Raw genomic sequence first — 13081 nt, forward strand, 5'->3', positions numbered from 1 at the left:
AAAAGGGAAGGGAAGGGAAGGGGGAAAGAAAGAAAAGAAAAGAAGAAAGAAAGAGAAAGAAAGGGAAGGAAGGAAGGAAAGAAAGAAAGAAAGAAAGAAAGAGAAAAAGAAGTAAGGAAGGAAAGAAAGGAATGAAAGAAAAAGAAATGAAAGGAAGGAAAGAAAGAAAGGAAAGGAAGGAAAGAAAAGAAAGGAAAGAGAAAGAAAGGGAAGGAAGGAAAGAAAGAAAGAAAGAAGGAAAGAAAGAAAGGAAGGAAAGGAAGGAAGGAAGGAAGGAAGGAAGACAGCTAGTCTCTCATACCTTCTTGTGTGTCTGGTCAGACTGCTTTTCCAGCAGGGTAGCGACAGCACAGTGGGAGCCGTGGATGTGAGGTTGAGAGCGTTGAGCAGTATGGGTGGAGAGAGGGCCTGAATGGGCCTCACAGTGGGGGACTTTGAACAGATGGCAGGAGTTCCTAAGGTGCAGGAGAACAGTGACACAGAAAGAAAGAGAGGGGAATGCAACCTCTCCCCCGCTTTAGCTTCTCCTTTTGTGAGTCAGGAGGCTACCATTTGGTTCTCGGGAGACCCCTCGCCCCCATCACGGTCCTCCCCAGACTGGTACTGTGAGGACCCCGAAGTGTTAAAGCCTGAGGAGGACTCGTGGGCGCCTGGAGGGGCTTGGGAGTGTCTTGTGCCCCACGGTGCCACATGCACCTGTCTTAGATGGTACTGTGGGCTCAGGAGGGCAGAGAGGAGGAAATAGCAGGGCTCGGGAGTAGCAGTGAGCCAGACCTGAGAGGAGGCCATGGGCTCTGTCTCACTAGGTTAGAGCATGTTATCAGGCTAGCTTTGCTGAGAAGCAAGCCCTTCCTCAAGGCAAGTCATTATCCTTGGGACATTCCTGAAATGAGGACCCACTACTGAGGCCTGATGGGTCTGATGGGAGCTTCTCCCCGTGAAGCCTGTTACTTGAGCTTTGTGAGCTTACCCGTGACGTCACGGGGGCACAGATGCCCCCCTCAACCTGCCCTCAGATGGAAGTGTGTCGGCCATGTGTAGACCACGAAGTGTATTTTTTATAAGAATTCAGTGAGATGGAGAAAAATGAACAGCATGTTGGAATCTCTCTGTTTACACACTCGTGCTTGTGTGCGTGCGCACATGCACACACACACACACACCGCCCTGAGTTTTGTGACTGGCGGGAAAGACTGCATTTAAATACTTTGGAGTTTAACTGTGAGGGCGATGTCTTCCTTGGCTTTGAGTCAATTCAGCTACTTCCAATGGGTGATGCCAGCTCAGGGTGTTTAGTCCCTGCCTTGTCTCTCTCCACGCAGATGTTGTGAGCATTACAGGTGCTAAGATGTGTCTAAGCATTTTTTTTAATTTTTTTTTTTATTTTGAGAGAGAGAGGGAGAGCACTCTTGCATGGCGGCGGTAGCGACCGGCGGGGGTGGGGGGGGGGGGGCGGGGTGTGGAGGGACAGAAAGAGAAGGAGAGAGAGAATCCCAAGCAGGCTCTGTGCTGTTAGCTTGGAGCCCGATGTAGGGCTCGAACCCACAAATCATGAGATCATGACCTGAGCCAAAACCAAGAGTCAGATGCTTAATCAACTGAGCCACCCAGGTGCCCCTTGTCTATGCATTTCTTATGGAGTGTCTAAAATAGAGAAGGTACTCCTTAAACATTTTTTAAATTTTTATTTGTTTTTGAGAGAGAGACAGAGTGTGAGTGGGGAAGGGGCAGAGAGAGAGAGAGACACAGAATCCGAAGCAAGGCTCCAGGCACTGGGTTGTCCTCATAGAGCCTGACGTTGGGCTCGAACTCATGAACTGTGAGATCATGACCTGAGCCGAAGTTGGATGTTTAACTGACTGAGCCACCCAGCACCCCGCTCCTTCAACATTTTAAACATTGTTTCCTGTCTCCCTTTTGCACTTCCAGAGAAGCCCGGATGACATAATCTTACCCTCTCACCTCTGACTCTGCCCTAACTTCCTTTGTCCCCTCCAGAAAACAGGTGGAGACTCAGACCTTTGTTTTAACCAATAGGAGGAAATAGGCTGGGTGTTGGGGTAGGAGTTGGTATGCACCGTGGCACCCACCCGTCCTAGGGTAGCCTGAGACTGCTGCGGCTTAAGAAACTGTAAGGAAGAATTAACCAGCTGTCTGTTGATACAGTAGAAGATGCAGGTGGCAGCCTTTGATGGAAAAATAAAATGAAAATCCTTGAACTTCCTTAATGAACCTGATGTCTTCAGAGTCGCTCAATACCCCATTTGTTATCCCTGGGAACCCTGAGGATTGGCTCTGACTTCTTACATGCCTAGAGTCACTTGGTGGTTGAGGTGGAATCAGAACCTTGACCCGGAGTCCTGGCTGGAGACAGAAATCCCAGGGCTCCCCTGTCAGGCCTCGCTGGGCAGTTTCCCTCTGCTCCACTCCCTTGACCCCCCTCGGTGTCTCTGTACCTGAGCTCCAGACCCAGACTGAGCCCGGCCCCCAGGGGAATGACTGTCAGAGGCGGCCGGTCAGACCTCACGCCCTGCCTTCTGCGTGGGCCCCGGCTGAGCCTGTGTCTGTCCTTGCAGGCAGATTCCCCAGGCCACGGCTTCCATGAAGGACGGCAAATGGGAACGGAAGAAGGTGAGCAGCCGGTCTTGCCCCGCCCCGCCTGGCTCGGTGCCTGGGGTCCACTCTGCCGCTCACTTTGGCTTCCTTGCCTTTTGCTTGTTTGCTTGCAGTTCATGGGAACAGAGCTAAATGGAAAGATCCTGGGAATTCTTGGCCTGGGCAGGATCGGAAGAGAGGTGGCCACCCGAATGCAGTCCTTTGGGATGAAGGTAAGAGGCTGGCGAACCCCTTGGATGTGGGGCTCTCTGTAGCAGTTTCGGGAAAGGCAGCCTTGCTCGAGAGAAGGTAAAGGTTTTTTCCTAGGAGGCTCTGACCCTCTGGTAGAGCCCCTGACTAAGTAGGCAGTGTAGCCGGGGAGGGGAGGAACGTTGGCCTGCCATTCTGGATACCTGACCTCAAAATCTGGGAATAACTTGGTGCAGGCCACTCAGCTCTGAGGGGAGTAATTGCCCTGAGTCCCCGTGGAGCAGAGGGGTCTAGTGTCCTGTCCTTTTCCTCCCCTGCCACGAGGGCTCGTTGTTTTGCCGTGTCTGTTCCCTGGGATAATTTAGAAAAACAGGAGCAAATTTGGAGCCTTCTAGCAAAGCAGCTGTCCATCCACTGGCTGGCTCCACTCCGTAGTGCAGAAGAGACAGCAGCGTGCTTCCGTGTATGCCGTGATACGATGTTAAAGCCTGCAGTGGCTGAGGCACGACATATTTCTCAGAATTCTTCCCTGACCCCCGTCTCCCTCCAGGACCTGCTTTATCCCACTCTGGGAACTCAGTGGTTCTGGCTGAGCGAGGGGCTGTCATTAAGAGCAGTGCCACCCCCTGAGGCCGGTCCGGGAGGCCTCGCAAAGGGGGAGGCCGCTGAGCCACACATAGGAGAGCACCTGCAGGGGCCAGGGCCTAGGCAGCTCGGAGTGCTAGCTGACGTCTCCTTATTCACCGGGGCTGTGGGGGGATCGTGTTTTCGAACTGCAGCCAGGAAGGCTTTTGTTAAACATAAAGGAAAACAGTTTTGGCAAGGAGATCATTTCTAGAAAAATTTTCATAGACCTACTATGGCATTCTCCCTTTCTCCTCTTCTTCCTCCCTTTCTTGTGTCCTTCTCCCCGCCTCCCCACTTCACAGAGTTAGAAGGAACCTTATAGATTAACCCTTACTTTTATACTGATGTCTGAAGTTTGTATGTATTTGCTAAGACTTCCTGCAAACGGAAGGTAGACAAGAACCCAGGTGGGTGCCCCATCATACCGCATTGAACATCTTCCTCTCCCTCCTGCCTCTCTTCCCCACCACATTTATTCATGCCAGCCAGACATCTTCCCTAAGCCGCGGCACGTTTTTCGAGATCCCTGGCCCAGCAGGATCCACTGGTCATGAGAACAAACCAAAGCCATCCCTTTGGTGCAGGGGCAGCGAGGTGCCATGCGCTGAAAGGTGTGCTTTCTCCTCCTCTCTTTTGTGAGGGATTAACGTAAGGGCTCTGCTCTAAAAGCAGGGGTCAGGGCTTCACATAGGTGCTTCACTTGGGGGTTCTTCTGTCCGGATGTCTCTGGAGGGTCACTGTCAGCTGTCTTGCTTTGGGACATGATCTTTGGAAACCCCTGAAACATCCCTTGGAATGGTCATTCCCCCCACCCCTCCACCCTTGCCAGCAGCCCTGGTCATTTCGGAGTGGCCCAGGTGGCCTTTGTTTATACTCTTTGCTCACTTTGACGGAGCTTCCTAACATATTCCCGAGCCCAGGTGAGTTTTGCCGCAGGGCAGACAGATTACTGACCCGCTTGGTCCAGATCTGCTAGGTTGATGTGAGCGGCTGCAAAGGGCAAGATTTTCCAAAGGGCGAGGAGGGAGGATCGTTGAACAAATTGTGAAAGGGATGGGTTTATCGGCATCCAGGCAGGAAACAATGATCAGTGTTTACTAGACGCAAATTGTTTTCCATTGGCCTTGTTCTGCCTTTGGAAACCAGCAGTAAACTGATGGATGGTGGGAATCCCCAGATGTCTTGTACCTGGGGGGTTTAAGATTTTATTTTAGTTAGATAATAGGTGAACGCCTTCTCACAAAAACTGACTTCTAGATCCTTATCTCCTTGGGTACCACCCCAATCCTGGTCTCACAGGTAACATCACTTTAGCGTGTGTCACCTTGGACTTTTTTCTGTGCGTTTACACGGAATGCATACAGTTCTTTGCCTACAGAGGGATTCTGTGCCCTTTGAGAATAGACTGTTATACATGCTGCCAACATAAAAATGTATGTCTTGTAATAAATACATTTACCGTATTTTTAAACTACTGCGTGGAATTCTGTTGTGTAGACAAATAGCCTTTTATTTAGCCACTTCCTCAAGGATAGACATTTAGATGGTTTGGAAATGCGGACGTCAGTAAGACGTTGGCGAGGTCTTTCATGATACCCTTGGGATTAAGATGGAAAACGTGAGCTTGGTGCTAAGGCTTTAGTAACTGGTTGAGCATAGCCCTGTCTCCATCTGGAGGGAGGTGGTCCAGGATGGTGAAGGGCTCTCTGCCTTCTCCATCTTTTTCACCAATGGCCTGGATGACAGGAAGCAGGGAGAGGTGGTTAATTCTCAAGGGTGTGGAATGAGATCCTAAAAAACATAAGAAGGCTAGAATGCTAGTTGGGCATCCTAACAGGAAGTCTGGCTAGAATACCTACCAGTGCCCTACACATGGTCCCCCAAAGCAACTGAACATATATTAGATGTAGAGGTGTTGTTAAAAAGCTTTTGTAGCGGGGGAGACCTTTGGTTGACAGAAATACAGTGTACAGTTAAAAGTGGCATGGCTGATAGGAAGGTCATGTGATGTTTGGCAGCATTAAAAGAAGCATGGCTTCCAGAACAAGGAAGGTGACATTTCTCATGCTCTGTACCAGTCAGACTCTGAAGTATTGTGAACCCAAGCTCTGCGAGACTGAAAGTTCTGGAGATGGAAGGTGATGGTGTGAGGTTCCTGTCTATACTTCCTAAGTAAGGGTTGAAGGCACTCGGGTCACTGAGCCCCATCGTGACTTGGGAGGCATCCTGGGAGGCTGCCCAATAGCTAACGGGCAGTCTGTAGAAGAGTATTGCTCTCTAAGCAGTGGATCCATGGAGGACCAAGAGGTACAAGCCCGAGGGAACAGAGCTACAGCCAGAGCTGTCCCCAGATGGAAGGGGGAGAGCCAAGTCTCCCACTACTGCAGATACACCTGTGAGACTGGTTGAGTACTTGGCCGGCATGTGTGGACGAAGTGTATGCATTGGCAGATGTAGAAGCAGACGGCCTTTAAAACTCTGGTATCTCCAGGCACCCCTTACCCATGGGCTACAAGTTTCTTTATCTGTGGAGTGGTCCTTAGCAGGGAGTTCACTGTGCCGTCGTTGGAAATAGAATAAAACTATTAAGGGCTGTGGTTTGTTACAGTAACTTGGGCGAACACTGTGGTTGAAGACAGAGTGGACCAGGAGGCGGAGGAGACTCCGAGGAGTCCTGGTTGGGCGGCTCAGGCAACTCGGCTGAGCATGTGCAGATTATCTTTATCACCCCTCCCCTCGGGTCTTACCCTGGGCTTTAATCTGTCACCCAGGCTGTTAATCACTAATGAGGCTGTTAATGGATGACTAACATCCAGCCCCTTCCACAGTATCATGATTTAAGAGTTGACCCCTTCATGTCACAGGAGGGTTGGCAGAGACCCTTTTGTGCTCAGATGTGGGGGCTGCCCCCCCCCCTTTCTTTCCTGTCCTTTCTTTGTCACTATCTGGTCACTCAGGGAAGGGGGGATATGCTGGACCTTAGCTCTGCTAGGGGACTTCCCAGCAGCACCTGGTTGAGTGTGTGTTGGGGGAGAGCCCTTCTATGCTGTCGTTCCCAACGAGCACAGGCCTGGAAGGAACCTTCCCAGGCCCGCTGAGAGCAGCTGCTGACTGGCTCTGGGCCTCATGGCACAGATGTGTGTTTTGGGATAATTCTGGCAGCCGGTAGCCTGCTGGTGGTCTGGGTCATCTGAGTCAGGCTCCATGGCATTCTTTCTGCCTGAAGATTTTTCCCAACCTCGTGCCGAATCACAGGTTGTACGCTTCAGAGACATTCACGCTGGCGTGTCCCCTAGAATGTGTGATCAGACCCAAGCCCGCCAGGAGCTGAGCCTTGCACTCTCTTACCAAGGTTTTTCCCTGAGGAGCAGACAAGCATCTCTTGACAGTTACTGTGCGGCCAGTGTCGTGATGAATCTGAAGTTGGCCCAGAGGGGTGGACATTGAACCCAAGGCGCCAGCTCTCACTGATTTCTTTCAGACCCAGCTAATGTTTACTGAGGTCTGCCTGGTCAGATACTGTGCTCACGGTGACCCCTCGGGGTCAATATTATCATCCCAGTTTTACAGATAAGGAAACTGAGGCCCAGGAAGGCTGTATGATAATGTTCCAGATAATAGGACTAGTAAATGGTGGAGTCCAGCTGAAACTCCAGGTTTCCTGACTTCCAGTCTGGTGCCCTTTGTCGTGCACCAGCACGGTCTTCGGTCCCAATCTGCACCGGCTGCATGGTGCATGATCCATGCCGTGTCTCTGTGCTCCTCCTTTCTCAGGACAAAGCCTCCTGAGGCAGGCAGCTCCTATCTCAGTCTGGTAACTGCAGTTCCTGCTGCCCTAGAGTACTGATTTCAAGTTCTTCCCAGAGCCTGAAGTTCCAAAAAGGTGCCTTAGGGACACAGCGAGGGAGACCCTCGGGAGACAGTAGGTGGTGGGGCTCTGGGCCTTTACCTCTGCAGCCTTGGTCAGTTTTTATATTGGGTTTCTGGTAAGATTTCATTGTCCAAAGGGGAGAGAGTTCTAATCCTAAGGCAAAAGAATTGGCTGTGGGGTAGAAAGGGGGTATGATGGGGAGGCACCTTTCCTTTGAAGGCCCCCTTGCTCTCTGGCATCCACTGCTAAGCCAGAGGGCCCAGAGTAGATGTAGGCAGCCTCTCCTGCCTTCTGTGTCACCAGCGGGGAGGTGGCTCTGCATGAAAAGCTAGGCTTCCGCTGCTGCCCAGCAACAGGAGGCTGGTGAGGCCGGGGTTCAGGCGTGGAGCCCCTCTGCGGGTGTCCCTAAGGCTCCTCTAGGAATAGTCATCGGATGGTATGTACCTGGAATTGTTCCAACTTCTGTCCATCAGGACATCTGACCCTTTCCAGGACCCGTCAGGACCCTACTCAGACATTGGTCTCCTGGGCCCAGTGTCACTCTTCCTACTCCCCCCTCCTCCCCTAATGGTCTCCTGATGTGAGAACCCCAACTCCTGGCTGAGTTCAGCTCCTGTCTGCCCTGAGGATCTTGAGTGAAAAATGCAAATGGGTTTTCTCAGCCGAATTCTTCCCTGCAGTTGTCTACAGCTGAACAAGAGAAAGAAAGCTGAGTCAGGGCCCGTTGACCACTGTGGAAGATGCCCATCTCCTCCTTCCCCATCTCCCCCTTTAGCTATAGGCCCCTCCCGTGGGGATGCTGAGCCAGGCTCGGCCCACGGGACCCTTTCTCCCAGCATCCCCCCACTGCTTCTTGGCTCCTGAGAGCCCAGAAGCCCTAGCGTTGCGTGAACTTGCCTCCATGAGGCTTGGCTTTGTGACCTCTGCTGGTGTTCCCGACCTGTCCCCACTCACATGAACAAAGTACATCGGGATTAGACATGAACAGGGCCATTGTTCCGGACAGCCTCTGAGCCGGCAGACAAAGAGGACTTGTAAGGACATGGGCAGAGATCCTCTCTCCTCCCCCAGACACCTCATTGTCCCCACGAAACGAATAGGTTCTATCTGAAGGGAATGACCATTTGGGCTGGGGTGGTCATGACCTTGTGACCTACAGCCTCTCCCCCACAAACCTTCACCTTGGCTTTCCTGGTTCCACGAGGCTGATGATGAAAAATGTGATCTGAAATCTGTACCTTATTCATAACCAACCATTTTCAGTTCCTTCTCTGGAAGGGCTGAATTTTATATAGAAAGCTTCTTTGCTGTGATTTTCTAAGATAACTTTTATGTTTCCCCCAAAGAATTGGTGATCAGTGGGAGAAACAGTACAAAGCACAGGAAAACATACAGGAGCAAAAAATTCCACCACACAGAGGTGACCACCGTTAAAGTGTTCGAGTATTATGCGTTCTGTTCTGTTTGTTTTTGTTTAATCCTGGGCCATCTCTGAACATTGTAGGGTTCACCTGTAACGCTTCTGGGTTAAGGGAACTTTTTTTTTTCAAGGAATATTGAATTATTGAATGTTGGAACAGGGGAGGACTTTGAAATCATCCACCTAATTCCTCTACTTAGGACTGAGGACCCAGGTCCAGGCCTCCTGGTTCAGTGTCCGCCCCTTGGCTTCTGCCGGTGTGCCCAGGTCAATTGGCTGTCCTGCCTTCTTGAGGACATTGATGCCTTTGAGGTTTTTATGGCTGCTACACCTCTTTCCCCCAGTCAATGCTGCTGACGTGGACCAAGCTGAAGGAGAGAGTTCGGGGTCGACCTCCTGGGTAGACCCGACAGAAAGTGGATTAAGTCTTTGCTGTTGAAAGAGGTGTGATGCTTCATGGCTGGTTGCGGGTTCTTCCCAGCTTCTTGTGCTGGCTTGGTAACCTTCAGAGCGTTGCCCTTGCTGAGACATGTGCGACTGGCACCCAACACTGGTTCTGATGCAGGAGAGAAGTGTCTATTTCCTCCACCCCTGTCTTCTCAGGAGGGGCTGTGAGCCTCCCTACCTGATGTAGAAGGATGGGCACTGTGGGCACAGGCCCCAAAATCCAAACACTGGTTCTTGTCCCCACGCCACCATTTGCCCCCTGTGTGACCATGACTAAATCATTTCACCTCGCTGCCTTACTTTCCTCATCTGTAAAATGGGGGAAATCATCGTGCCTAATCCATTGGATATGAGTTGGAAGCACCTGACATAGTAAATGCGAAAGGAGTGTTCGCCATTATGAGCGATGACTACTCCTTTCTTCTTTCTTCTGAGCTTTGTCTTCTCCAGCTGTCCTTCCCTCACCGGTATCTGATGGCCTTTGGTAAACACCATGAGGCTGATGGAGTCTGTACCCCCGGAGTTTCCTGCCTGCCCCCTGTCTCCCAGGAGTCGGCCTCCCTTCCTTCTCAGCAGCCTCGGAGAGGTCACTCCGCCTGGGGAATCCCCTCCTCCCCTGTCAGCCCAGAACGTTCTTCTGGGTCCCTCCCCATCCACGGTTCCTTTATGTCTCCCTTTCTCCCCTCTTGACGTCCTTGTTCCGCACCCCCATCAAACCTGTCTTGTTGAAAGGATCCGTCTCTCATCCTTTAGACCTCTGTGTGATTAGTCACCAAGTCATGCCTTCCAAGACAAGATGCATTTTAAGAAACTTCAAGAAGGAACCAAACTTTCCTCGCTGATGTGTCTACACCACTCCCCAGTGTCCATTCTTGGTCTGCTTGATCACACTGCCCCCACCCCCTGCTTCCTCACTCTGCTGAAGTTGTCAGTGCCCCTGCCTGTGCTCTGACCCCGTGGGTCCTGGGCCACGGCCAGCCTGTCCTCTCTTGCCTGGTTGTACCCCACGAGTGCATCACTGCTGCCAAGTGGTTGTCCTGCCTCTCTGAGGCTCCCTGCTTGCCATGAGTTTCTGAGCTCCACCTTCCCCCCGCACCCCCCGACCCCACGCTGCTTTTGCATCTGTTGATGGTTAAGGGCCTGGGCCTCCCTTTGCACTCGGGGCCTGCTCCTCCTAATGTGTGAGCCCCACTTTCTCCAGCTCTAAAACAGAATAGTGCCAGCCTTTACTGTATTAGTGTGAGAGGTAAACCGGCGTTTGGAAAGGTTTAGCAATAGTGGCTCACTAAATGGCCACCGTTATTAATAATACCAATACTAAAATTAATAGTGACATCAGCTCCTCTCTCTGTCTCTCTCTCGCTTCTGACCAGACTATAGGGTACGACCCCATCATTTCGCCGGAAGTCTCGGCTTCCTTTGGTGTTGAGCAGCTGCCCCTGGAGGAGATCTGGCCTCTCTGTGATTTTATCACTGTGCACACACCTCTCCTGCCCTCCACCACGGGTACGTGTGTCCCTGCTGATGGGTTGACCTCAGAAGCCACAGACCGGATCAGGGTGGGCCCTCCATCTGGCCCTTCTGCAGACGCTGGTGACCAGGTCCCTTGGGCATGGCGGGCATGGTGATGCTTTGTTAGCCGGCCCTGCATCACACGGAGCAGGAGTGAGCTAGCTGAAAATGCACGGTATGAACTGGGTCAACATGTCCGACCAGTGATCCCACAGTGTTTTCCTGGGGCCACTGCTGGCCTTTCTGGTTCTGGGGCCTGCTCAATGCACAAATACCTCAGGCAGTACTCGGATGTTTCTAAACTGAGTTAGGCCTAAGTCTGGAACAGAGACTTTTGCCCCAGAGCGTCCAAGAAGGGAGAGGTGAGACCAGAGAGGCTGTCGCCCTGCTGGAAGGAGGCCAGCGGGGAAGGAGCTGGTGGGCAAGGGGGGGCCTGGTACTGGTGCCCGGATGCCAAGCACCGGCGCTGCAGTAAATCTCCTCCCTCCTCGCAGGCTTGCTGAATGACAGCACCTTTGCCCAGTGCAAGAAGGGGGTGCGTGTGGTGAACTGTGCTCGGGGAGGGATCGTGGACGAGGGCGCCCTGCTCCGGGCCCTGCAGTCGGGTCAGTGTGCTGGTGCTGCACTGGACGTGTTTACGGAGGTGAGTGCCTGGCAGAGGACAGGAGCGGTGAGCAGAGGGGCCCCGGGCAGAGAGCCCGGCAGGCACAGAAGCCTTTGGCTTAGGGTCTCTAGCACCTGTGGTAAACGGGACAAATCGTGTTGCCACAGATCATGCCCTTGTGATCTGAGGAGCCCTTGCAGAGCTTACTACAGAGACAGCCATGTTGTTTTTTGCAAAACTCAGATGTTAAATAGGACCCAATTCCTGGTTGCAGGCGCCCTCCACTGCTGCCATGTGTATAACTTCTGGGGAGACGGTGCCACAAATGAGTTCTGAGGTCGAGAACCTGGGGCAGAGAGAGGTCACTTGGGGCAGGGTGCAATGTATTGGTGCAGGTCTCTGATGAAATGAATCCCATTGCCAAGAAGACATTCCACCCAGTGTCCATTGGCTTATCCTCTCTTCAGGGAAGGAAACGAAGCCTGAGAATAATGGCCAGAAGTGTCCCCCTGGTCCCGAGCATGGGCTGCTCTTTCTGTCTCTCCACGGGAGAGCTGGAATGATGGATAGGGCATTTCCACTTGGATGCTGTTGGCCTCTCTCAAAAGCCCTGCCACCAGCATCAGAGATCCGGGAGAAAGAGCAGGAATTTTGGATTAGGCAGCTGGGGGTTGCTGGTTACTTGCGGTGGGGCCTTGGCGGGTCCCCAGCCCTCTCTGAGCCCTGGAGCACTCACTGCGTCTTCCCTGCCCAGGGACACAGTGCCTTGGGCTGGTACTCCCGGTCATCTTAACCAGACGGTAAGCTTCTCGAAGGCAGACTCACGCCTGGCCATCCCCCAGCCCAGCACCTTCCTCTTGCTGTCTTTGGCCTCCTCATGGCACTTGCTAATATGTGGACAGCACTCATAGGCCCAAGTGGCCAGACAAGAGACCTGAGTGATGTTCCCAAAGGCAGTGCGTTGTGCTCAGTGAGCCGAAGGGTGGGAGGGACACTGGAGGGTGGGCAGAGGGGCTCGGGTGGACCGCCGGTTGTGGTGACAGCCAGGATGTGACACCTGTGCAGAGAGCCTACTGTGTGAAGAGCTGACAGTCTGTGCTGCACAGATTCAGGGGAAAAACCAGTAACAGCAACACTGGCTGACAGCTTCCTGAGTTACTGGCACATAATCTGCACAGCAGTGTTACCGGATGGCTGGTATTAGCCCATTTTATAGATGATGAAACCAAGGCTCAGAGAAGTAGGCGGAGATTTACCCGAAGGCGCATAAACGGTGGAGCTGAGATGCAAATCCCATCCATCCTTCTGTCCACTCTGCCATGGTGGGACATTAATGAGGAAGCCAGGCCTGGAGACCAGCGACCTGGCAAGACTGAAGTAGAAGGCGTCGTCACCCCTGCCCTTCTCTCTGGTTTCCCTGGGCAGCCAACCAAGAGGTGTCTCTTTCTGGGTAGGAGCCACCGAAGGACCGCGCCTTGGTGGACCACGAGAGCGTCATCAGCTGCCCCCACCTGGGTGCCAGCACCAAGGAGGCCCAGAGCCGCTGCGGGGAAGAGATTGCCATCCAGTTTGTGGACATGGTGAAGGGGAAGTCCCTGGCAGGGGTGGTAAGTATGGCCAAGTGGGGCTGGAGCCCAGGGTTCAGGGGGAGGAGCAGGAGCGGGGCATCTGGTTTTGGGGAGTGGTGATAGGTCCTGTGAACAGTAGTGTGCCGATCTGATTCTGCTCTAGGAGCAGAAGATAAGGAGTCCCCTGAGCCAGGCCTGTGGGTGGGGTGGCAGGAGCCGCCCTGTCC

General features: G+C 52.7%; 1 protein-coding gene across 1 annotated transcript in view; it reads left to right on the top strand.

Moving 5' to 3' along the window:
- Window positions 1-13081, top strand: part of PHGDH (phosphoglycerate dehydrogenase) — a 32279-nt gene that overhangs the window by 12073 nt on the left and 7125 nt on the right. Inside the window, exons 4-8 of the mRNA XM_015076191.3 lie at window positions 2577-2631; window positions 2730-2828; window positions 10544-10676; window positions 11177-11325; window positions 12741-12893. Of these exons, the coding sequence (XP_014931677.2) occupies window positions 2577-2631; window positions 2730-2828; window positions 10544-10676; window positions 11177-11325; window positions 12741-12893 (589 nt within the window). The remainder of the gene's footprint in view (window positions 1-2576; window positions 2632-2729; window positions 2829-10543; window positions 10677-11176; window positions 11326-12740; window positions 12894-13081) is intronic.

The sequence above is a fragment of the Acinonyx jubatus genome, chromosome C1 (genome assembly GCF_027475565.1).
Source record: "Acinonyx jubatus isolate Ajub_Pintada_27869175 chromosome C1, VMU_Ajub_asm_v1.0, whole genome shotgun sequence".
In the NCBI taxonomy this organism is placed as follows: domain Eukaryota; kingdom Metazoa; phylum Chordata; class Mammalia; order Carnivora; family Felidae; genus Acinonyx; species Acinonyx jubatus.